Source organism: Acanthochromis polyacanthus, chromosome 22 (assembly GCF_021347895.1).
Source record: "Acanthochromis polyacanthus isolate Apoly-LR-REF ecotype Palm Island chromosome 22, KAUST_Apoly_ChrSc, whole genome shotgun sequence".
NCBI classification, from domain to species: domain Eukaryota; kingdom Metazoa; phylum Chordata; class Actinopteri; family Pomacentridae; genus Acanthochromis; species Acanthochromis polyacanthus.
The window spans coordinates 18,563,035-18,589,342 of record NC_067134.1 but is presented as its reverse complement, the minus strand read 5'-3'; the positions used below and the strand labels follow the sequence as shown (position 1 = coordinate 18,589,342).

Below are 26,308 nucleotides of genomic sequence, written 5' to 3'. Positions count from 1 at the left end.
AATAACCAATAACCAATAAATCAGCGTAGCCTCTGTTAGCTGTCCATCTGGTAAACAGTCAAGCTGTCAACCTGGTTGTCCACTAATGATGATTTTTTTTCTTCAAAATGGCACCAACCAGAACCCAATTCTTTTGCTATTGCACTAATTGACTGTCAGCGTAATGATGTTGGTCTTTCACTGTCATTGCAGGAAGGAGAAAAGGATAGAAGGGTAGAAAAAAATTCACCAGACTTTTTTCTTACTATAATTTTTATTGATTCTTCAGTTGTGGACACAACAGCGTGAGCACACACAATACAACACTGAACAAACAGTTGTCTCGAGCATTTCCAACACATATACACATATTCCAAGTGTTTCATATGCTAATATTTACTTTCCTTAAGCTACATCATTTTTCATTTAAAAAGCATTACACCATTGTCCTGTCTTAGCTTTCTCATTGGCTGTTAGCAACCTTTTTAAAAGATATTTCTTTGTTGTGTTTCCTTCTCAATCGTTACATTTATATCCTCTTAAGTAAGGCTTTAGTTTAGGACAGCTCCATGGGAATGTTTAGACTTGAGGGGACCACAGAACCTCCTTTTACTGTCATATTGGCAGTCAGTTTTTGATATATGGTTCAGTAAATGGGACTGAAGATTTGTCAAAACAACCAAACATTCTGAGTTGTGGAGACTTTTTACACTTATTCTGTAAACCAAACGGCAAAAAAGTAATAAATAAGTCAGAAGAAAATAGCTAAAATGATAATCGTAAAATAAAATGCACAGTTGGTAGACTCTCACAATAATTCTGATCAGAGAGAGAAAGAGAAAAAGATGCCCAGAATAAATTAAGATGAAGCCAAATTAAACACAACAGGAGCTGAAATCCATAGTAATTGATCTGAAGATAATGAGTCTTCATTGTTCAGCAGTATGTCTCTGTCAAAACATTTATCTCTTTGGCACACTCAGAACATAAAGACGGTATTTATATGTACACAGGATTCATATTTCCAGCTTAGTTTTTCACTAAAATGTCCCAGCGAGTGAACAAACTGTCATGACAAACAAAGCCACACATAGAGCACAGGCACTTGATGTTCTCTTCAGGATGCAACAAAGCAGATGCTGTCAATTAAACAGAAGTAAAAGAATGTCACCAAACTGAAACAGCGTTTTTTTTTTCTCTCCGCCTAACATTCTGCAACCATGCACACAGAATTTCAACGAGACCTTTTAAGACGGCCTGTAAACGAGGGCATGGATATTACTCAGCACATGACTCACAGCATATTAAGATGAAGAGCGACAAACAGAAGATTGAAAAAACAGATGGCGCACGCAGTTACCGCAGCCCACAGCCGCTGATGCCACCACCTGGATCAGCTTTAGACTCAGCAAGTGCCGGTGGTGCTGACGGTGGTGTAGCTGAACTTGGACATGGAGGTGGCCATCGACGTGGCCATGGAGGTGGCGGGGATGCCGTCTTCTCCGCCCTCCTTCCTCCTGCACCAGCAGCAATGGCGGCAGAGACGATTGCGACAGCAGCAGGCGAAGGTGGACAGCAGAGCCTTGCGGAAACGTGTGTTCATGAAGCAGTAAATGATGGGGTTGACGCAGGCCGAGGTGTAGGACAGCAGGTGGATGAAGGAGATGGGGGCTCCTGAGAGGGCTTTAGAGGCAGACTTTAGGTCAAAGGCCTTCCAGGTGTTGACTGTATACAGGGGCATCCAGCAAATGAAGAAGAGGGCTACGATCACCATCAGCATGCGGATGACTCGTCTTTTGGCTTGAAGCTTGGCCTCTGAAGTGTTGCTACGAGCGCGCTCAGTCTTGGCATGGGCGGCGCTAGACGAGGCCGAGAGGGTGGGGAGCTCCACAGCAGAGGAGGGCTTCTTGGACACCTGAATGTAGCACCCATCGTCATCATCATTGGACCCTACCAAAGCCTTGCCTACGCCATTCTTCTGGCCTGTTGATAGTTAGAGTAAAGCGTTAGTTTGGAGCAGCTGAATTATGGCAATGACAAAAACTTTTATCTAAAGTACGATCACATTAATGTGAATGAGCCTATGATGAATAAAATCCAAGAACAATGAAAAGCAGTTGTCTCTAGTGTCAGATACTTCAGGTCGAATTATCACTGCGAGAAGGCTCTTTATAATGAAGCCAAGCTGGACCATCTGCAAACTAAAAAGCAAAAGTCCACCATCACCCTAGGTTTGAAATTTAGAAATTCAAAGTATTTCAATGAGTGCCCTTTAATCGTAGAGAACTTGCATGTTTTAAAATGAAAGCATCTTGGTGTGAATCTACTTTGAACTGACAAGTGTAAAGTCTATACTCACTATTTTTTAGTATTTTGCTCAGAAACAGAGGGTTCAAGTTAAACTGAAGGAAGTTCATCATTTTGCAGCTTCAGAAGGGAATGAAACACTATGCTTAGCAATGATTACAGTCACTACTGAAGGCTATTTGAGATAGTTTTTGATGAATCACACACAAGACTGGACTCCATGGAAACTAGTGCTGCTGGCGCACACAGAACAGCAGCTATAATTCACCTGAAGTGAGCATATTTCAGCTCCAACTGATGCATTTTTCTTTTTCTATGGAGAAATACCAGCTGCAAGGCCACAGAGAAAATTCACACAAATATAAGTAGAGAATAGGACAACTAAGGAAGATATTTTTGGATGTAACAGGTGCAGAACCTGTAGGTAGTGACAAAATATGTCATTCTCTGCTTGAGGCAAAACAAACAAATCTCTATTTGTTTGTATGCAGCTATACCCGTTTGGTTGTATTGCATTAGAATTATTGTTTTTGTCTTTTGGAAAGTACTGTCATTTTTATATTTTAGGGATAATTACAACCCCTTTATTAAATTCTGCCGTTTCTAGACTTTCCATTGTTATTTACCGCAATTTCACAGGTCTACAGAAAGTGAAACAGATATTTTCATCTCCATTACAAGTTAAATCGATGCGAACAAGAGCCTTCTGGCAGTTTGGATTGAATTTATGATGGATCTCACCAGTAGTTTCTCTGCTCTGGCTCAGCTCAAACTGAATGCCTCGGTAGAGCTCTCTGGAGATCAGACCGTAGGCTATAATCATCACCACTCCAGGGACGAAGAACAGAGTGAAGAGCAGCAGCACGTACCTGAAAAACAGCCAAAAAGGAAAGAGGCGTAAAAAAATCACACACACGCAGGAAAAAGCCACTTCTGAATCTGAACTGAATCAAACCCCAAAACTGTCAAAGTAGCTGAAAATCTCACTAGTGAACTGAAGCTGTTTCTTGCTCTGTGCACCTTCCTGCTCATGCTGGAGCTGAGCTAGAGGCCGTGCAGATGGCTGACCGCTCCCCACAGCCCTCTTTACCCCCACATACGATGTGCCAAAAGGTACTGCAGTGTCCTGGGCCAGTTCTGCAGCTTCTCCCTGCCGGCCATCAAGCCTCCTCAGCACCCTGCAGTTTAACCCAGTCTCTCCACACTGCACCGCGTCTTTCTGGACTGTTTACTTACCACTCGGGGTGTTTTTGCTGATGCAATGTTTGCATATATCTACATACTTTACATGTTGCTGTAGCTTTAGTGAGAAACATCTCCTCTTGATGTTAAGTGAGAAGCAGACAACTTTTTCATGTACTGATATTTACTTCTGCTTCTGTAATGAAACACAGGGGAGCTATTTTAATGTGGAAGGAGCAGCATGAGAATACAGGGCGTGATAGTTGTTTGCACATTCAGTTTCATTTTTTCATTGCTACTATGTGTAAGGAAGGCAAGGAGACAGAATTATGTTATCTTGTCATTCAGTACAAGTTCAAGGTTCTGTAGTGATGTTTGAAGAATGCTGAAGAATTGGTAATGTTATCAATAAAAACCCACACAGATTCTTGCATTTACACTGAAGTAAACATAAAGAGGCAAATGAATAAACTCATCTTGATGCACATTAAATGCAGAGAGTGAAATTTGGAGGTGTACAGAGAATCCAGATCCAAATCTACTGCAAAAATATTTAGTATGGTAGGTTTCTGGTCTAGCTACATTATGGTTGTAGCCTGTTTGTGAACAAGGAATATCACACTTGGGGTTCATTCATATAACCTAGCTTGGCATTTTTGCTCTGTACTTTTATGGCCATTTGTGTCTAATATATTTTAAGTGAAACTGCTTAACAGTGTTCTTATTTTTATTGATAAGATGTCTATGAAGTGTGTTTGACTCCTGTGTCATATTGTGTTTGCATTCGGGAGCTTAGTCTCCATCAGGCCTGCTTTAAGCTTAGTAAAGCAAGTAAACATTTGCTTTGTATTAAGGAAAAACATAGCATGTAAACACTCTACAGAATGGTCAATGTTTTCTTCCAACAACACTGCAAAATGCCATTAAAATAAAATCTTTTTGAAGCTCAAAGCAGCCCATATGAATGACAAACTATAGGTTCTCTGCTCAAAGCATGCTAGCAGATTATTTGTGCATTTTTGACAGCTGCCTGTGGACTAACCCTGTCCTCTAACCTGTAGAAAGATGAATTACATCCTTACTTTCACTTTAATCTTAGGTTGTGTCACAGCATCTTTGGTTTCCCTGATAAGAGTACCAATTTAGCAGAACACTTCTGTGAAATCATTGCTCCCACAAAAGAATCAAGATCAATGTATAACTAGGGATATTTTAGAATTTCACTGCCGTTTACCTTGGCATCTCATTTGTGTTGGCTTTAATCTGAGGGTTTTTTAATCCATACTAGTTGTCCTAAGCCCCAGGTTGAGTAAACACTGCATTTGTATTGTATTGAAGTGCTACAAACTAGCAATAATATAGTATAAAAGATAGCATCAGCTGCCACTTGAGAGCACTGGGTCTGATAAGTAACGTACATCTACAAGCAAAACTGATCAAATGTGCGCTTTTACATGAGTGTAGTGGCAGCTGATTCATAGATTAGTACGTAATGTTGTGACTGTAAATCAGAGAACATGCTTAAAAGGAATCGATTCTATTAACAAAATTCAATACACTTTCTGGTTGTTGATTTAACTCTTAAGAACTCATCCCTCAAAATGGATTAGATGTAACGACACTATTGCTTCCTCCAGAATGTGCAGATCCATAAAATCCCTTCCTCTCTCTCCACCCACTCCTCTCACATTGTAGAAAAAAACAACTCTAACACAATAGCAAGTTGTAACTGTAAGAATTTATGGATAGATGTTGGAACCAGAAATGAGTTCTGAAGAGAAATACTGATACAGAAAGCACTAGTTGAGGATTAATTTGTTTTGTTGGACACATATGAAACCTAGGAAGTCTTTAAAAGCATTATGTTGTGTAAGAATCATCCAGCATCTTCCTAACATGAGGTTTCTTTAGTTGTGATCAAGTTAGACCAGTTAAACCAGTTAGTTGCTGCATGTCTAACAGTTTGTAGAAGATGGTAGTAGTCATCCTGTTTCACACAGGAAAGGTTTTCAACACAACCTTATCAAAGCATCCTGTTGACACACTAACAGTTTACACAGTTTCGTGTGCGTATCGACACACGTGATAACGGCGAGATGTCAGACTGAAACGGATCTAAGGAGTTCTGTACTTTGCAACATCAGCACAGTCAAATATTCCCTCATAAAGCTATCAGAGTCATTTTCTTCTTCTTCAGACCGAGCATGAGTCTTTCCTGATCGCAAATGTTCCACTTTTTTCCCCTGTCGCACAAAGTAACAATCACGGCTCCCTTGAGTGCCTGGATTGATGACACATCAAAGGAAAAGTCATGAACTGAGTCTAGTGTGAAAAAGCTGAACAAAACGTTAACAGGAGTTTTTCAGAAGGGCTCAGAAGCTCTCTCACGATCAGACTGCAGATACCGCTCTGCTTATATTCTGACTTCCACTGCTGTGTAGCCTTATTTGAACATGAACATCACCTGGGATTATAAAGGAAAAAACAAACCCTATCACTAAATCAAATGAATATAAACGATGGCGAGGAGGAGAAGGATGGGCGCAATTAACGTAAAACAGAAACTACAAAGCAGTGCGCAAATCAGCTGCAGAAACACTATAGATGCCACTTTGATCATTATAAATCTTTCCATTTGCATCCCTTTTGATTGGCCGTAATCAGAGAATGCTCTTCTTTAACAGTCTGCGGTGCACACTGAGCACATAAAAGTGACAGTAGAGAGGAAGAAGCCGCAATTAATTCATTCTCTGATATTCTAATGTCTTCCTGGGCAACTCTCTGAACTCCGCATAGCCCCTCTCTCTCAGTTGTCGTTTAAAAAAAACAGAGGCTTCAGTCAAAGCCTCTCATCTGCCGGCTGTTTGATACTGTGGAAAATCTGTTAGACAAAAGCTGTGAGGAAATGAACATGTGGGAGTGTGGACGCCGCATTAAAAAATGTAGTAGTGGAGATCTGTGTTTGTTTTGCCTCAAGGGGGAAACCCAGATGGATGGAGTTGAAGCAGAGGGACACATGGAAAAAAAAAAAACATGGTGAATATTCATAGCTGCCTCTTTTGACTGTTCCCACCTCACCTGAAAGCTACGTGATTATCAGCCAGGAAAAAATGGATTTGGCTAACATGAATCATCAAAGAAAAAGATGTGCATATGTCACACGTTTCCGTTGCATTGTTTTAATTCTTAAAACTGAACCTCTAATGTAGCAGGTGGAGAGGTGTTTGTAATGCAGAAATCCTTTTTACAAGTCAGAAAGTGAACAGACCATGAAGGGATGGCAGTTTTCATTCTTGAAAGGTGGATGGTACCAGACTCTTCATGTAGTTTTGTGTGTTTCCATTTTCAAAGCCGCCTTTTATCAACCTACGTGGCGAAAATCTGAAGTTTTGCTCAGGATTCGGATCATGCTGTGAGGCAACTCTGCTACTTTTTTTTGGTGAATTATCCATTTTAATGACAATTCTCACCTCCCTGTGTCAAATCTTTTACTTAAATAGAGCTTTTCTACCATAGTGGTACTCAAAGGGCTTTCACACGTTTCCCTTTGGGTACAGTGTCTTGCCCGAGCACTCTTCAGCATGTGGAGGGCCTGGGAATCGAACCGCCAACCTTGTAATTACTGGACACACCTGAGCCACAACCAAAATGATAGTGATCCTACATAACGCTGCATTAGAGCTGGAGAATGTTCTGGCTATGCAAGACTAGACTACTTCCAACACAAAGAAAAGATGCTTTACCTTGCTGGCATGGTTCGATTTAAAAGGACAAATTGGATCACGCTCTGAGTAAGACTGTAGATGTAGTCGAAACATGTCAGCAATGTAAAACCGTCTTTTCCTTACTTAGTTGTCGGTTTAAAAGTAACGCTATTCCAAAATCTTAAATCTGGAGTATAAACACTGCATTTCGTCCATTTTAGAAATGATATAATCGGTTATTGTCAGAGCAGATCTAAAACCCAGGTAACAAATTCTAAGACAAATTTCAAGTCATAGAAAGCAAACACAAAAATGATTGCCAAAATACTTCAGTCTAATTTTCGCCTCTTTCACAGACACTCTGTCGACACCACGGTGATAGATTGGACAGAAACTGTTGAAGGTGATTTAAAACTTGTGAATGATATTGCAAAATGTCATTTAATACCTTACGCATTTGTACTGATTAAAAAAAATAATTCTCCCTTGGCGATGATGACAACATACAGTCCCACGTTTAAACACTTTAAGGTCCCTCCTTGCTTTAGATGTATTGACACACAGGCCTGATCGAGCATCCCTTACGCTGAGGGATCTGTTTGTCACCTTTCTGCTGACACTGTTGCATTAAACACCTGTTGCTAAGAAGATTCAGCAGCAGACAGATGATGTCTTTGTTATATTGTAACAGAAATGCTGCGACAGCAATTTTGTGTTCTATCTTCTGTTATTTGCAATGTGTGCCGCAAGCAAAATGCATCATAGTAAACTTAATGAAAAATTCAATAAAAACTGTTAAAAAAAAAAAAGATGATGTCTTTGTCACATCTTCTATGTTCTGTCCTAACAGAGATACCAGAAATGTGGTCGAGAAACGCATGTAACTCTGTTGAAACAATCATTTAGTGAAATACGGGTTGTGTGGGATAAAAACGAAAACAAAAATCCTCATTTATATCTCAAAGTGCAGAAAGCTCATTTTTAAGTGTCATAAAAACTGCCGACACGCTGTACTCAACCTTCACGCCACACCTAGTTACCGTGCAACGCTTATTGTTTAGATGTCTTTTGATAAACGATGCTGTCGCATCGGGAGCTACAGCCGGCTGATAGATAGTCCAGATTAATAGATTGAGAGGCAAAGAGAGATGACTATTTATTGCAGGCTTGCAGGGATGAGATATTGAGCCGGGGAAGATTGAATGCTGAAGAACAGCGCTGGTGGCTGCTTGTGCAGAGGAGGAAGAAAACTGTAGCAGCAGAATGGAAAGTCCAGAGTTTAGATTCAGTAGTCAAACCACAGCTGAGGAGATGAAGAGTCATAAACACTGGCTGGAACAGAGCGAAATGATAAGCATGAATTATGATGTCCCTGTCCCAGCATCAAGGCGTTATCCAGAATTAGATTTTCATAATGTTCTTCCTCAACATTAATTACAATATTTAAAGACAGTTATTTGTCGCAGCCTCTATTTATTTATTTATTTAAAATTATATTTAAGATAATAATAGACAACACCGCTTAAGGCAATCGTAAAATATCAAACTCCACAAATATAATTTAAAGTCATTACTTGTCGATTCTGATCTTTTTGATGAAAATGAGCAATTTCACGGCTTCACAAATAACATTTTTGCGATTACTGATGCTGTTGCAGCAGGGGGGAGAAAAAGCCCCCCTGTGGTGGTAGTGAAATGTTGGTAGTTTTAGTGTGAAGTGAAATAAGCATGAACTGATCCCATCTAGATACTCTCAATTGAGGCCAATCATTTTTTTATTCACATAGTATATATATATATATATATATATATATATATATATATATATATATATATATCTGCTGGATGGCCAGATGTTTGCTGCTGGAATCAATCTACTAAGGCACACCTACCTTTTGGAGTGACTAAACTGCAGCAACGCAAGTAAAGACATATAGATATGTCAGTCAGTCATGATTTAGCAGCTTTAGCTCTTTACATCCAGGCAGCACAAGATCAACTGAAAAATGTTATTAATACAAAACCAAAACTTTGCTCTTCAAAGTCTTCCAAATAGCTAAAATACAAAAAGAATGAAGCATTGTTGTGGTTCATTTGTGTTGCAAATGTAGTTGAGAATCTTTATCGGGCTACAGTTGTGAGACAAAGTTAATTCTAAGGTTGAAGTCTGTCAATATCTACAGTTGGAATCAGAAGTTTCCACACACTGTATAAATGGGTCAAAATTCCAGCAAACTATGGTGAGAAGCTTGTGGAAAGATAGCCAAAACTGTGCAATGCTACCAAATACTAAGGAAATATATGTAAACTTCTGACTTTGAAGAAAGTCATAAATTCTCTCTCATTAATTTGGCATTTAGCAAACAGAAGCAATTCTGGTAATCCTAACTGACCTAAAACAGGAAAAGTTTAGTCTGATTTAATGTCAGACAGTGAGAATAAAAGCTTAGGTGTCTTTTTACAGTGTATGTAAACCTATGCTTTCAACTGTATATTAATATGAAACCATTCTAGGAAAAACGTGAGGAAGGTTATATTTTCCAACCCGGTCTCACGGGGATTCGTGAAACTGTCACGTAAGTTTTAGTTTCGGTTTCGTGCGCACCAACACGATTTCGTCATGTTTTTCGTGCCGCTCACCACGAAATGTTTTTCGCTGTGGTAATCACATCTGAAAGTGGTTTATACCGGCGGATTCATGACGATCTAAGCTGTCCATCGGCGTATACTGCTTGTGTGATCGCGTTTGCGGCTGCCGGCCGCCGGACATTCTTGAAATTCCTATGCAAATTGGTAAGTGTACCACCGGCTTATGGTTAGGTTATGGTTAGGTTATGGTTAGGGTTATGTTTAGGGACGATGTCATGCAAAATATAGCGTTGGATTCGCCACGGTTTTACATTAAAAATATAATATACACATTCTTTTGAAATACGTTCTGAGTGGCACGAAAAGTCCGCCGTTTAAAATACATTGGTGTGCATTTCGTGGTGAGCGGCACGAAAAACATGACGAAATCGTGTTGGTGCACACGAAACCGAAACTAAAACTTACGTGACAGTTTCACGAATCCCCGTGAGATCGGGCTGTATTTTCTATGTTTTCAACTTACCAATGCAGGCTTGAATGTGCACTGTGCAGTCTATAATCTGATTGGAATTCAATATAGGCGCACAATATGTTGTAGACTTCCATGAAGATTCTATATTGATGATACAGAAATGTCTTCACTGTCTCTGATGTGGTAGCATAACAAAAACACTCCAATCAGAAGTCTGATCTAATCTGGCCGTATTAGGTAGGTAGATATACAGTAGATCTACCTACTGTATATCAGCAGTAGATATTCAGTATACTGTGGGTTGATTTGCCTCAGTGAATACGATTATTCATCCTCAGGAGCACATTTGCTGCTTGGTTTTATGTAAAAATCAAGAATATAATTTATGTTGAAGGAACGCACAAGAGTCTGCTGATGCCATTGTGCTTCACTAAAATTAAACTTCCCCTCTCATTGTTAGACAAAAACTGTGAGCTGGGAGGGCTTGAACTTTTTTTTCAGCTTCTGAGGAGGGAAGACATGCCAGAAAAATCCCAAGAATTATACGAAGAAGGTGTTATCTCCTAGCAGGCAGAGTTTTAACCCTTCAACCCTGGTGCAATTTTAAATAATAGTAATGATGGGTGACAGTGAATTTAAACTTGAAAGATACTCGCAGTCTGTGACATGGGAACTTTTGACATGTGAGCCTCGACTTTCCTCATCCTCCTCCTCAGCGAGCAGACTAATTAACTGGTCTCCCACTGTCTCGTCTTCCCAGCGAAGCTTAAGAGCTTGATAGACAGTCAGAGAAAAGAGAATTCTTCAGAGTGTTAAACCACAAAAGGCTGTCAAGTAGCGAGATGTACAAGGTTTTACCGTGTTCAGCTTCTCCTTCATTTTAATTGTGCATTTCTGCAGGAGACAAACTTGTTTATGGACAGATCTATGAAAATCCCTGAGTACTGTGTACCAAGATGCTAAGCACATCTTGTCTTTTAGTGCGTTTCCATCTGTTGGGGGAGGCTTTTAATGACAAAGCAGCTTTTGTTGGTCCTCAGAGGTCATGTATGGACAGATGAGTTTCATAACACAAAGCGATCCACTGGTTTCTCCCCTGACCTTTTCCCAAAGCTTTGCTTGTTTCTTTCTCAGCCGACAGCCAGGAGGAGAGAAACAATCGCTGTAATTTAAAGTGATGGCAGAATGGTAATACTGAGGGCAGACACATTAGCTATGGTGTCTCGGTCTAATGATGCAGTCTCCACTTTCTTCCCAAGCTCCTCGATCTTTCGGTGCGACCCCTGCTGAGCCAGAAAACAGATCCATTTTATTCTGCCTCTAATTAAGTCTCACCCGGAGCTGCCTGCTCACCTTTATCATCTGATAAAACCCTCACCTAATGAGTCCAATCATTTTTGTTTCTTCCCCTCAGTAACCACATCTCTGACGCCTGCCCACAGACTCAATCCTAAAATGACAGGAATTGAGGAGCCTTCTCTCCATCATTACCTAAACTTTTTATCCCTGTCATATTTCTGTCTGGCGAGAGAGAAGACGGACTGAAGGCCTGGGCACCGCAGCATTTATAGCTGTGAAATGGTGCAAAAGAATCATTTTACTTTAATGGAATCGACATAAGTGGAAAGGCTCACAGAAGCAATGGAAAATTGTGCAAATCTGTTATGTCAAATTTGATTTAGTTAAACCTTAACATGCGAAATTACCATTTACTAGCGTTTTTCACAGAAGATGAATAGTTGGCTCCGTTATGGGACAGTTGAAGGAGCAAAAGACATATTTTGAATAAACCATTAACTTCTTTTCCCTCTGCTGAGTGCTCACTTTTGTTAAAGTTCCCATGAAATGACATACGGAGTCTTCATATTGATATATTTCCTGTAAAGGCAGAAAGCTGCTCTGATTGGCCAGCTCTTCACCCCTGAGCAGGAGCAGTTTTTGATGTCAAGGTGAAGTGCTGAAAGTACATGGACCATAGCATGCAGTTTACTCTTTCATACATGAATCAAACTGAATGATTTTTAAATTTTTTAAAAAGCTGCATTTAAAAATGCGATTTCACCTTGTTGACATATTAGAATCACGGGTTTTTACTGAAGTTATTTTGCAAATCTATTTTTGTCACTCCATAAATCGACAGTCAACAGCCAGAAAGAAAAAAAATTGCCGTCCTTATAGCAGTAAAATGATTTCCCTCTGAATAAACCTTCAGAATATAGACATGTATAAAGGAGATTTCTGGCTCAGCAGGACAATAAACTGGTTTTGAGAAAACGGCATTCACAGTTAATCATTTTTTTAGATAAGATAATTTAACTCCAAGATAACACCATGAAACCTCAGTTGATTACTTACATTTTTCTAATGTGTAGTGTGTACAATAGCTTTTGTGTAGTAAAATGAATGCCTAAATGTGTGTTTTGGACCTTTTTCTTTGTAATGTCTGGCTCTTGGAAGGCTTGAAAAATCGCCCCATTCTAGGTTGGAGTAATTGTAGAAAATAATGTTGTTTTAGTGGAAATTTGAAAAACTGTCTACTGCGGTGGACATCAAGCATGAAAGGATTGAACTGATATTGATCATGAAGTGGTCAGTCAGAGGGGAGGGACAGAAGAGACAATCACTGAAAGGAAAATGATTAAAAATACCTTTGAGGGCAAGAGGAGTCCTCAGCATTTCTTGTCTTCCTTAAATTCTATTCTAATTGTCCTCTGTGACCTTCTAAATGGTGAATTTGAATCTTCCTACCATCAAAGCCCTTCAAGGTCACAGCTTTCACCATAGTTCTCTACAGTTTCCACAGTGTTATTCTGGTCTGAGGTGAGGTTAATGGAAGAGGCTCAGTTTTGGTGTCCTGAGATAGACCGACTCTGCTCAGTAAATCCAATTAGGACTTCCAAACCGCTCCATTTCTGTCCATCGTGCTCACCTTGTATTAGTATTACAGCAAATGTATGTTCTCTGCACTGAAGAGCAGCAGATGATTCATTCACTCGTTCAGCGACCTCTAGTTTACCGGGTTTAGCTGTAGAACAGATGCTAAATGACTGGAAAACATGAATGCACTTATCCAACGCACGTCTAGAGGAAGCTTCTGATTAAACTGTCCTGGACCTGATTTATTCCTTCTGTTAGCAGTATTAAAGATATCTGATTGAAAGTAATGTTCTGATCCACGTCGGCTGTGTTACATGGGTTGTGTGTAAATGTCAGCTGCTGCCTTCATGTTCTTAGTTTGTCACAGCTGTTTTGTCGCTGCCTCTTGTTGTAATTTGTATGCGAGATAACATTACAGCTGGATGAGAGCAGCTTCCTAATAATCTGCAGTACGACAGGTAGAAACAATCAACGAGAGACAGTTCGTTTGGAAGCTACAGATGCTGCAGTTAAAAAAACGCTTAATTAAAACAATGACTTCATTCAACTGACGGTATGTGTTTCATGCATGTGGGCGTTTCATCAGTAATTCACTTTAATAAAGACACCAGCATGCATGCTGTTTTCACCACTGAATCCATATCATCAACTTCGCTCACTTTAACCTAAAGAGTCGAACTTTCTAAATGTCGAATGTAGCAAAACGAAACAGAAGCACAAACCTCTGTTTTCTTATTATTCATATTCTTATTAATAGGACTATTGATAAATAAATTAGGTGCTTTATAAATATTGTATTTAGAGCAAAAAGGGCAAAAATTAAACTGCTGTAAATACCATAGATTAGTTCGAACACTTTTGCTAACTTTATGAAATTCCCTGTATTAGCTTTATGTGTTTAGACTTTTCTGGGGAGTCAGAACTCATCTCAGCTGACCTTGTGCAAGAGGCGGAGTGCATTAAATCCATTTATGATTTCCAAACTGTAAGCTGCTCTTTTTCTGTCCATCTGCTCACCTTGTATTACTGCAAATGTCTGTTCTCTGCAGTGAAGAGCAGCAGCTCATTCAGCAGATGATCCATTCACTTATTCAATAACATCCAGTTTGCCAGGTCTAGCTTGCTGCACTTATCCAACATTATTTGATTAATGATTACTTCACTCGCCCATTTGTCCGTCTTGAACATTATCATTCCTTTGTTGACAAAGAGTAAAATATTTTGTGATAATTCCTCTTTTAAAATATTACTTTGTTATAGTTTTGGCTTCATTTTTGTTGTTATAAATAAATTACAATGAATATTTTCATCATAGTTTTCATTGACAGTGTCAACGCTCTTCACTAATTTGCCTTCATGGGGACTTAGACAGTTAGCAAGCTAGCTACCCTGACAGTGATTTTCTCCCTTTTCTATAATATTGCTTTATATAATATACAATCTTGAGAACAAAATACCGAGCAGAAATAAATGGCATAAAACTGAGAAAATAGAAACAAGCCTGGAGAGCCACTGTGACTAACAGTAGTACGTCAGCCATTAGCTCCCCAGCTACAGTAGTTGGCTAACCCTGCAAGCACTGCCTGCATCATGTCTCGAACATGACCTATTTCACAAAGACATGGGGATGTACAGTAATTCACTGTGACTCTCTGTGGTGTGACAAAGCCTTGCCGTTCACTCTCCTGTTACTGATTTGTATTTATAAAATATATGACACAGCCTACATGCTACAAGGAAAATCATGAACTATTGCTGCAGAAAAAACTGCTGTATTGATATAAGAAAAAACCCTTCTGTCACCCACCGTTAATGACTCCATTTTACAGCTGTACTGGTGAGCTAAACCTTTAAGTTCCACATCTACTCCACAGATTCCTCGAAATTACTTAAAGTTAATATTTTGCCAGCGGTCTATAAAAGACATTAAGTAGCTCGACTGCAAACACTGGCCTCGTACCAATTTACGGCTCTGTGAACAATGAGGCACCAAAGGTTTAGGTAGAAAAATTGAGCTATATATCACCACAATGGCCCAATCAGCATGCAACTTCTCTTCCAGATGGGAGCAATCAGTAGAAAGAGGTCTGATTGAACCATTCCAAAAATAAAGCTACTGGTCACAGGTATGTAAATGGCACGATTACACTGGATGTAAATCAGAGTTTCTTATCACATTTGGAAGCAAAGCCAAGCAGGCTGTATTCCATTCACTTATTCCATCCATTCATATTCGACTCACTTCTCCCTGTTGTGGTTGTGGAGACACGTCAAATTAATACCATGCATATGAAACGTTGGTTTTAAAAGGCTGTGTGTGTTTGTCTATTCAGGCATGTAATTGCTTTAAAATAGGTAAGAGGCTTCATCACGTAAACGCATATCAGAAAAATGTCTGGACTGAAGAACGTCTGAGGATTTTCTCCATTTTTAGTTGTTGTGTTGCTTTTGTTGCCGGTAAATAATCAAAAGTGCACCTACCAGGTCTGCTCAGCCTTCTGACTGGGCCAGTCCAGGCGACACATGTAGCCCACAGTACCATTGGCCTTTGGGAAAGACTTGAGGGCGCTGAACACCGGGTAGGGCACCATGATTAGCAGTGACAATACCCAGGTAGCAGCAATGACGCGGTAAGCGTGGGATCGGGTCTGCCACGCCCGGGACTTCAGCGGGTTACAGATAGCGCTGTACCTCTCGATGGCGATGGCCACCAGGCTGAAGGTGGAGATGCTGACGGAAACCCCTGCAGGACAGAAAACACGGGCAATGAGAAACACTTTAGAGCCAGCATTTCTTCTAGTGATACCATCAAGCAACTCACTGATGTACACAAGGAGTCTATGGACAGACAATAAATTTACAGCCATGCTCCGAAAGGATCAAATCTTGATCTTTTTGACTGGAGAAGCACTCCAATAACCCGAATACACTAGCCAAACCACAGCAGCCACACACAAGAAGCTTCTGAGTTCCGACATGCAAGCGAGGTTTATTAGTGACTCTGCGAGTCGATATGAATGTGAGAGTGAATGATGATCTGTCTCTACAGCCAAATACCAATCACAACAAATATACTTCTGACAAGTGAAGAGAGCAAACAGTTATCAGCTTGTTACAATGTGATGTTCTGTTGGGAAACGTCAGGTCCCGGCGTTAATGTGGGTGCTACTGTAATGTTAGTTTTTATTCTGTCAAACCCCATGGAAAGGACAGGATGGTTTTGGCTGCACAAGGGGGACCTTACACAATATTAGCCATGTGGTTTTAATGTTGGGGCTGCACAGTGGTTAGCACTTTCGCCTTGCAGCTAGAAGATCCCCGGTTCGCGTCCTGGCTTTCCCAGGATCTTTCTGCATGGAGTTTGCATGTACTCCCTGTGCATGCGTGTTTTTTTTTTGGGGTTGTTCGGCTTCCTCCCACAGTCCAAAAACATGCTGAGGCTAACTGGTAACTCTAAATTGTTCGTCGGTATGAATGAGAGTGTGAATGTTTGTCTCTATATGTAGCCCTGTGACAACCTGGCCACCTTGTGTTGTGGCTACTGTATCAGCTTCCAGCTGAGAATCCTTCTTGTCCTTGACGGCTTGAAGAAAACTTTAATTTCTGCTCTGCTCAGTTGAGATCGAGGAGGGATCCCTAAATTAAGCAAACTCATTAGCAGAAGTCATTTATGGAACAGACACACCCTTTGATTGGAAATCTGATCATGTCCTAGTGATCTGTCGCCACAAGTTGAAGCAGCTTTAACAAAGATTTTGACATTATTGCTCTTCAGATCCAATGAGCTAAAAGTAATGAATCTACTGCGCCAACTGAAAACAGAAACATTTCTTTCTCCATGTTTTCTTTTCATTTCAATCTCAATAATGAGCAACATTATAGTCGAGGAGAGGAAAGCAATAAACACATCATTATCCAAACATAAAAAAATCCCTGTTTACACAGCCTAATTGGTACTTTTAAAGTCTCTATAGGAGCAAACACGAATTTCAGAGCAACAAATTTCAGCACAGAGCTCTGAAATCAAACTGACAGCTGATCCACTTGTTCCACCACTATCAGAAACAGACATGGCTTCAGTTGATGGTTCAAAAAGGCATTTCTCTAAAAACAACCTTGTTAACTCCATGAAGTGAGGGAACTGTCGACACATTTAAAGGAGATGGGATGCAGCCTGTGTGTTAGTCCTATGACTGACTGGAGATCTGCTCCACCTCTTGCACAGGTCAACTGGGATTAGTTCTGACTGCCTAGAAAACCTTCAGCTAAACAGGTAAAGCTAATGCAGGAAATTTATGAAATAATGGCATCAATGTTCGAACTAATCCGTGGCTACACACGTGGACAAAATTGTTGGTACCCCTCAGTTAAAGAAGGAAAAACCCACAATTCTCACTGAAATCACTTGAAACTCACAAAAGTAACAATAAATAAAAATTTATTGAAAATTAAATAATCAAAAACAGCCATTACTTTTGAATTGTTGATTAACATAATTATTTAAAAAAAACAAACTAATGAAAGAGGCCTGGACAAAAATGATGGTACCTCTATAAAAGATTGAAAACTATTTGACCAGAGTGACATGATTAACTCAGGTGTGTCATTTAATTGACATCACAGGTGTTTCCAAACTCATAATCAGTCAGTCTGCCTATTTAAAGGGAGACAAGTAGTCACCCTGCTGTTTGGTGAAAAGGTGTGTACCACACTGAACATGGACAACAGAAAGCGAAGGAGAGAATTGTCCCAGGACATCCGAAAAAAAATGATAGACAAACATCTTAAAGGTAATGGCTATAAGACCATCTCTAAACAGCTTGAAGTTCCTGTGACAACAGTGGCTCATATTATTCAGAAGTTCAAGACCCACGGGACAGTAGCCAACCTCCCTGGACGTGGCCGCAAGAGGAAAATTGATGACAAATTGAAGAGACGGATCGTTGGAATCGTATCCAAAGAGCCCAGAGCAACCTCCAAAGAAATTAAAGGTGAACTCCAAGGCCAAGGTACATCAGTGTCAGATCGCACCATTCGTCGTTGTTTGAGCCAAAGTGGACTTCATGGGAGACGACCAAGGAGGACACCACTGCTGAAAAAAACTCATAAAAAAGCGAGACTGGAATTTGCAAAAATGCATGTTGACAAGCCACAAAGCTTCTGGGAGAATGTCCTTTGGACAGATGAGACCAAACTGGAGCTTTTTGGTAAGGCACATCAACTCTATGTTCATAGACTGAAAAACCAAGCATACGAAGAAAAGAACACTGTCCCTACGGTGAAACATGGAGGAGGCTCAGTAATGTTTTGGGGCTGCTTTGCTGCATCTGGCACAGGGTGTCTTGAAAGTGTGCAAGGTACGATGAAATCTGAAGACTATCAAGGCATTCTGGAGAGAAATGTGCTGCCTAGTGTCAGAAAGCTTGGTCTCAGTCGCAGGTCATGGGTCTTCCAACAGGACAACGATCCAAAACACACAGCCAAAAACACCCAAGAATGGCTGAGAGAAAAGCGTTGGCCTATTCTAAAGTGGCCTTCTATGAGCCCAGATCTGAATCCCATTGAACATATGTGGAAGGAGCTGAAACATGCCATTTGGAGAAGACACCCATCAAACCTGAGACAACTGGAGCTGTTTGCTCATGAGGAGTGGGCCAAAATACCTGTTGACAGCTGCAGAACGCTCATTGACAAATACAGAAATCGTTTAATTGCAGTGATTGCCTCAAAAGGTTGTGCAACAAAATATTAAGTTATGGGTACCATCATTTTTGTCCAGCCCTATTTCATTAGTTTGTTTTTTAAAATAATTATGTTAATCAACAATTCAAAAGTGATGGCTGATTTTGATTATTTAATTTTCAATAAATTTTTATTTATTGTTACTTTTGTGAGTTTCAAGTGATTTCAGTGAGAATTGTGGGTTTTTCCTTCTTTAACTGAGGGGTACCAACAATTTTGTCCACGTGTGTATTAAAGGAGCTATTTTTTTTCCTTTTTTTGCAACAAATGCAACATTCAGAAAGCATTTGATTTATTCATCAATATTTCTATTAATAGGAATGCAAGTATTAAGAAAACGGATGAAAAGTAGGCACTGCTGCCTGCTTTCAGGAGCACAGAGTCTGACATCAGGAAGGTTCTGATCTTCAGGTTAAAGTGAGCAAACTCAATGATATTGTGCCGTTATGCTTCAGTGGTGAAAACAGCGTGCATGCTGGTTTCCTTATTAAAGTGAATTGGTAATGAATCGCCCACATGCATGAAAAGAAAGCTGTCAATATTTTACACCCCCCCCAAAAAAAAAAATTCAGAAATCATGCTTTCATGGGAGCTCGTGGGTTATGAAGAGAAGCCCTGACCCCCTGTTGTTCCACCTTGGTTGGAATTGAAATGAGCATGTTCCAGGTTTGTACAGGATTTTCAACTATCTGAACTTAATCAGGACTTTGATCATATTTTGTTTTCATGTTGACTGCCAGAAATATGCATAAAGCTCGCAATAACTTCTGATTTAGTCATCTGGAGGCAGAACAAACTGGTTGTGAACAACATTCAGATGTTATTGTTTGACACTGAGATTGCTATTCAGCAGATGGAGCAACATTAGCCGCCTAGCAAACCGCAGTCTGATATTTACTGTTTTTTTTGGCATCCACTAACTCCTGAGGGAAATATGTGGCTCTTCAGCTCCTAAACGCTACACATTGCTCAATTTATCAGCGCTTTCTGTGCTGAAAAAGGCAACCTGTTGAGGCTAAGCTTTGAGAGCAGTGTCTGTGAAGCAAATCAGAAAAACCAGACCCATTCTGAATAGAAAAATATTGAGTAAATAAACAATTCGGACACATCACGCCAGTCACAATTATTTACAAAAGAGATGCGAATGAATACACACTTGCAACACAAGAACCTCCCAGTTAGAAGTCAAATAAATGCTCCTTTACCATTATGTCAGCCAAATCAAGCACACAAAAAGACCTTTTTTTTAATAATTTATTATTCATCTTCTCTCAATCAGACTCTACAGCCTCAATAATTATTAAAGGATACTGTCTCTAAAAGGGTTAAATTTCTTCAGAGACAATCCAAGGCCAAGTTGCATTTGCATGTATGAATATGCATAAACCTGCAGTGGGGGAGCAAGCTCAGTCAGTGTTTTGAGGCTGAGTCAGGGTGAGACAAATAGAATTAATACACCCATACCTGCATCCCACAAACAGCTACAAAGCAGGCTGCCCCCAGGAATAAATAAATTCACCACACTGATCCTCCTGCGTTGCTATGAGAAGCAACAACATCAATCCACCGTTTCACTCTGACATATTAATCCCCGTTCATTGTTCCTCCACGACGGAAGAACACATCCTGTCTCAGCCGTAGCTTTGCATTATAATTCAAGGGAGGAAGTCATTATGTATTCTCATACCAGCGTGGTGCAATTAAGTGTACAGGAGCTGCGTTAAGCCTTTCAGTGGTGGGCTGCTCTTGGTTAACTATTTTGGTTCACGCTTTTCGTGCTCGTCTCTTTGGCAAATTGTGATAAACTTTATCAGAAGCTAAAAGTTTATACATTTGGCAACTGGAAAATTTTTAAAGAAGATTGCAAGATTGCAACCCAGAGAAGAAAGAGCAGCGGAGATATTTAGTGTGGGATTTGATGATGTGGAGTGTGATAGCAGCTTTATCTTATTCCTGCACCAACGAAACAAAGGAGCTGACTTGTACAGATACTAGAGAACAAAGAGAACATCGGCGTCACAAAAAGGAGTCTGAATTCCTTTTCTGCTCCACAAGCGTTCACAGAGCCTCTGTTGTGCATTATTAAAAGCATTTTCTGTTCTTTGCGAGATGGGTAATTTGTTTTGATTGCTGCTCCACTGACATGGAACCTGACAGGATCCTACTTCAAACTAAAGCCATCGGGCCACTGAGACGGAGAAGAGTAATTACATATTCTAACTCTTGTTGCATGTTTACTGACAGTCCTCAGCATCAGGTCTTTGACTGAGAGGTGTGTCTCCCCAGTGGGGTGAAGGGGAGTTGAAGCGTGGGACACAGATGGAGGAATGCTGCAGTGAAAGTGAAGGAGACGGGTTTAGGTTGTGCTTTAAAAACAACACAAAGTTGTCAGTGTAGTCAGGACACATGTCAAGCTGCTATAGCATTTCCTAAGTAGACTGGATATACATTCCAGTTATTTGTAATTTAGTTTGTTTGTCAAAAAGAACATTTCAGATAATCACATCGACATCCTTTCATTACAAATCATGTCACTTTAAGCAGTCATGTCTATGGAGTTTCTCATTCCAGAACCTTCACCTCGGTTTTAACTCGTCAGAATGATATTGTAGATACCCTAAACTGATTATAACTAGTCGAAATGTAATTCCAGACATCCTGACTTAGTTTTGAGTGGGCGAAATGACATGGCTGATATCTGTAGTTGCTTTAGAAGGAAGGCAGCGGTTTGTTTTTTAAACTAGACAGCCTCCGTTGAATTTACAGTACATTTCTGCTTCAAGCCTCTGATGAACAAAGCTCTCTTTCTCCACAAACTCCTCACTGATTGGCCTTTTTTTAATGTCGTTTTCTAAGAGTCTTATCCATAACAGCAGCTGCCATTACATTTGCTAACACTGCTTTGTTGCAGCGTCACACACAACAGTTCAGACTAGTTGAAATGACATCTTAAAACTGACTTACAGATATCTCCATATGGTCAAACTCGTTTTGAAATGTTAAAACAGATTGCCGTATGCTGTAAATTGCACCGGAAACCACAGTGCTTCTTTGGAATCTTAACGCGGCCAAATCTGACTACATGTCCCTTTAGATTCAGTCATGAACATACGTGCATGTCACAAAAAACAATCAAACGTTCAAAAATCTCATTAGAAAGGAAAGAAAAAACATGTAACTTTTCCTTTAGAATCAAAGCAATTCATCTGCAGTTGTCCATACATTTTGGTAAAGAAAATCTACTCAAAACTAATTATGGTATACTTTAAATGGTGCTAAATTGACAAAAATGTAAACATAGATTTATTATATGGGACTAGTATTAGTTTACAGTGTAATGCTATCTGCTGATTCGACAGCAACATTATACTTCTTCCTTATTCAATTATATGTGTGCGTCCTGCCTGTCTTTCCAACTTTCAACCCCCGTTCTGTTTAGTCACACTTGTTTGGATTATTTCTGGTGAGTTTTTAGAGCTGTGCCATCTCTGGACATGCTGGTTGGGACTCTTCAGCTCTGTTTTCTGTTTGTGCCGTTGCCACTTTTGTTTGACCAGAACAATAACGGCCGACGTCCCCACAGAAATCAGAGAGAGAACGAGTTGACAAGGAGGAGATAAAAGCCGTGTCTCCCTTCTTCCATCATGTGCTGTGTGAGATTGCTGGACCATAAGATGGAGGAGTTAATGGGTTTAGTGAGGAATTGCGGAGGATTTTGTGACTTTACAGTTGGAGACTATTAAAATATACCTCATTGTTAGCATCGGTCACTTTCAGACACTTCAGGCTGACAGGAATAAGACCAGCAGTGGAAAAGAAAAAGGTGAACAGCTTGCTGCTTTTATTAACGGTAAATGGTGCCAGTCTAGGGCACATTTCCATTAAGGAACATTTCTCCATCCCATATACCGCCCTTTTAGCAGTGGGGCTACATTGATGTATTGACATGCCGTCTTGGTGCTTGTTTACGTCCCTCCCTTTGCAAACCTTCATCATTTACTCATCATGTTGCCACAAGACTGCAGACTCCCAGTGCACCACAGTGTTTTCTTGGATACGTGTATTCAGTTCGACTTCATATATTCCAAAGTTTCTACTCCCAAGATGTAGGTCCAGACGACGATCCAACAAAAAATAATAATAATAAAAGTGACAAAACTTACAAATATATAGTTTTGTCTCTCTGCGTCGGCCGATCACAGCATCTTTTATGACATTTTTTTCAGCTTTATTGCTCATAAACCTGAGTCGGATTCTTTGTTTTTGTTTGCTGACACACAGTTGTTGTAAAAAGAAATACAGTTCTTTTGCTGCTTCTTTTGGTTTGTTGGAAAATCACTGCCACCTCCCAAATTGGAGACAATTTGTGGCAGGGTGCGGCTAAAAAGTCTGCAGCATCAAAAACATTTAAAATTGGAAAAACAAATGCAATATCTGCAGTGAGAGCTGGCAGTAACAGAGCTGCCTTCAGTAATACCAATTTGATCCAACACCTACAAACTGAACACTCAGAGGAACACACTGAGTTCAGCACACACTGAAGGACGCTTTTAAAGGGAGAGAAATTTCCTGTAAACAGCAGCAAGGCCAAAGAGAGTTCACTGAATTCATGGTGCTGGATGAGCAGTCCATCGCTGTGTGGAGAATTCCTCACCACATTTCAGGCTGTGTTCTACCTGTAGCTTCGCAACTTAGAGTTTAGTTTGTTTGCAGAGCTGTTCAGTTGTCAAGCATATACAGTCATGGAAGAAAATATTGGCAGGCCTGGAATTTTTCCAGAAAATACACCATTTCTCTCAGAAATTGTTGCAATTACAAATGTTTTTGGTATACACGTGTTTATTTCTTTGATGTGCATTGGAAAAACAAAAAAAAGCAGACGATAAAAAGACAAAACTGACATCATTTTACACAGAACTCAAAAAATGGGCCGGACAAAATTGTCAGCACTGTGGATAAATCATTTTATTTCAAGCATGTGGTGCTTGTTTAAACTCACCTGTGGCAAGTAACAAGTGCTGGCAGTTTAGAAATCACACCTGAAGCCAGTTAGAATGTCTTAAAGTTGACCCAACCTTCAGGTTGTGTGCCTATGTGTGTCGCAACAATATTGCTGTTGCAAGAAAGCACCCTTCAAATCTGAGAGACCTGGGGCAGTTTGCAAAAGAAGAGTCGTCCAAAATTTCATTTGAGATGTAAGAAGCTTGCTGATGATTACAGGAAGCGATTGGTTTCACTTTTTTCTTCCAAAGCGTGGCAACCAAATATTAAGCTGAGGCTGCCAACAATTTTGTCCGGCCCATTTTTTGAGTTTTGTGTAAAATTATGTCAATTTTGGATTTTGCTTCTGCTTTTTTGTGTTTTTCCAAAGCACATCAAGGAAATAAACGTGTATACTAAAAACATTTGTAATTGCAACAATTTCTGGGAGAAATGGTGTATTTTTTAGAAAAATTCCAAGGGTGCGAATACTTTCGTCTATGACCGTACACTGAACTGATTTTAATCACCTTAATGAACTTGAATCGTATATTATCGGATTGAGACTCGGATCGTGACAATAAAACTTGATCAGAACATCCTTAGTCTTAACATTTTCTACTATCTTATGTAAGTTTGAAAAATATATGTTAATGAGGAAGAGCAGGGTCGAGATTTTGCAAAGTCAAGCTACAAAGCGTGAAGGGGCATCTGACCTCTTTCAATGACGCAGTCATGACTGAGCGTTGGTTTGACCGCTGCACACTACCGGTCAAGCAGCAGATCCACCTCCAGCTACGACTCAGCAGAAGGAAGTGGGTGGCGCAGTGAACACATGCAGATCTCAGCAGCGCTCAGGCACTGAAAGAGTCTCGCACAATAAGTCTCTGACGCCCACACGTCTCTTTCAAGTGCTAAGCGCAGACACAGAAGGACCAAATCACACACGGGGGGTTTTCTTTTGTTGATGCTTGAAGGCGGTCATGCCCAGCCGCAGAACCGGCTTATACACTGATTGTGCAAATGAGGAACACACAGAGGTAGGAATTTCTGCCCTTTTTGCTTTCTCCCAGCATGAAGAGGTGAGTTTTCAAAAGGAACAATAAAAAATAATGAGTAGACGAAGAAAACAAAAGTGCTTTGACAAACAAACGATGTTTGGAGAGAGAAAGCAGTGAAGACTGAGGTTAAATGAGGATGAAAAAAAAACAAATATCATAACACATTTGCATAAAATTAAGTTTAAAGGGAACAATTCACATTGAACAAATGTATCCACTTTTCTGCGGGAAGTTAAGATACTCAAGCCTGAAAACAAGGAAGATGCAGTTCTATTTGCAATGAGTAACACCTGTAGATTTAGCTCTTTCTATTTGAACGGTCCTTTAGTGGATGAATACATGAAGAGAAGCAGCTCGAGCACCATTAGAAAGTGAATGTGTGAAGTCGAGATTGAAACGAGTGCTTTCAAACTCTACACTCAGACTGATAGCTGGGAGGTTGTGTAGATCCATGCAGAGGGGAAATGATGTACAGCACTGATCCTCTCCTGATTTAAATTGATGACACAGTTGCAGCTACACAGACAGCACAGAGGAAAGCTGAGCTGACCACCATCCTTCTTGTTTGGAGGATTAGATTCTTGTCCGGGATCAGCAGGCCCAAATTCATCAACCCGTTCAACATTTCCGTCCAAGAGCACTGGACCATGAGTTTTATCACGGCCATGGGAGACCGTACTGATCTGAGATCAGCTCGACTGATGGACCAATATGTCTAACCTCTAACAAAGAACTATGAAGTAAAACTAGAATTACTGTAGTAGTAGAAGCCACATTAAAATGGACTGCAGCCACTGTGTGCAGCTCATAATCTCCTGTGCATTAATACTGTATGTGCATTTGGCAGTGCATTAACAATAAGGCTGCATTCCCCCCTTTATTTGAATACTAACTTGCTAACATGCTTAATGACCACTGAAACCCATCAACCGCACTCTTATTTTTTCTATATTACATTTAAATTCCAGAAAATATACTCCAGTCATCTCCTTCATAATACTGAGGCTGATACTGCTACATTTTCAGTCGGTGTATTAAACAAAGAAGACACTTTCCCATTACATACGTGCCTCATGTGTCTTAGTTATTGCCTTTCTACGTCCATTCTGGTTGCGGTTTCAGACAGGTGTGCAGATCAAAGCCTCGCTGCCTGACACTTGGCAGGATTGTGAGGCTAATGCTTGAGGAGAGGAGATTCTGTTGTGATTCTGGACAAGGTGCTGCCAAGTTAATTACGAGTCAACTAACTGCGCCAAATGCTCACATTTTCCCCCCTGCGCTGTATCTTCTCTGCCCGAAACGAACACGCTCTAATCCTTTTTCTTGTTCATTAAAGCGGAGTCGAGCCGGTACTCGCAGTAGTCTGCCTGATAACTGGCTTTTGAGCAAAGCTGGGAAGTTTGGTGATGCACACC

General features: G+C 40.2%; 1 protein-coding gene across 2 annotated transcripts in view; it reads right to left on the bottom strand.

Annotated features, from left to right (window-relative positions):
* Positions 1-234: 234 nt before the first annotated feature.
* Positions 235-26,308, bottom strand: part of cckbra (cholecystokinin B receptor a) — a 46,670-nt gene continuing 20,596 nt past the window's right edge. For both annotated transcript variants that reach the window (XM_022195706.2, XM_051943152.1), the window contains 3 exons: positions 15,592-15,853; positions 3,028-3,155; positions 235-1,962 (listed from right to left, as the gene is read on the bottom strand). In XM_022195706.2, coding sequence (XP_022051398.2) covers positions 1,385-1,962; positions 3,028-3,155; positions 15,592-15,853 — 968 coding nt within the window. In that variant the 3' untranslated portion in view covers positions 235-1,384. The remainder of the gene's footprint in view (positions 1,963-3,027; positions 3,156-15,591; positions 15,854-26,308) is intronic.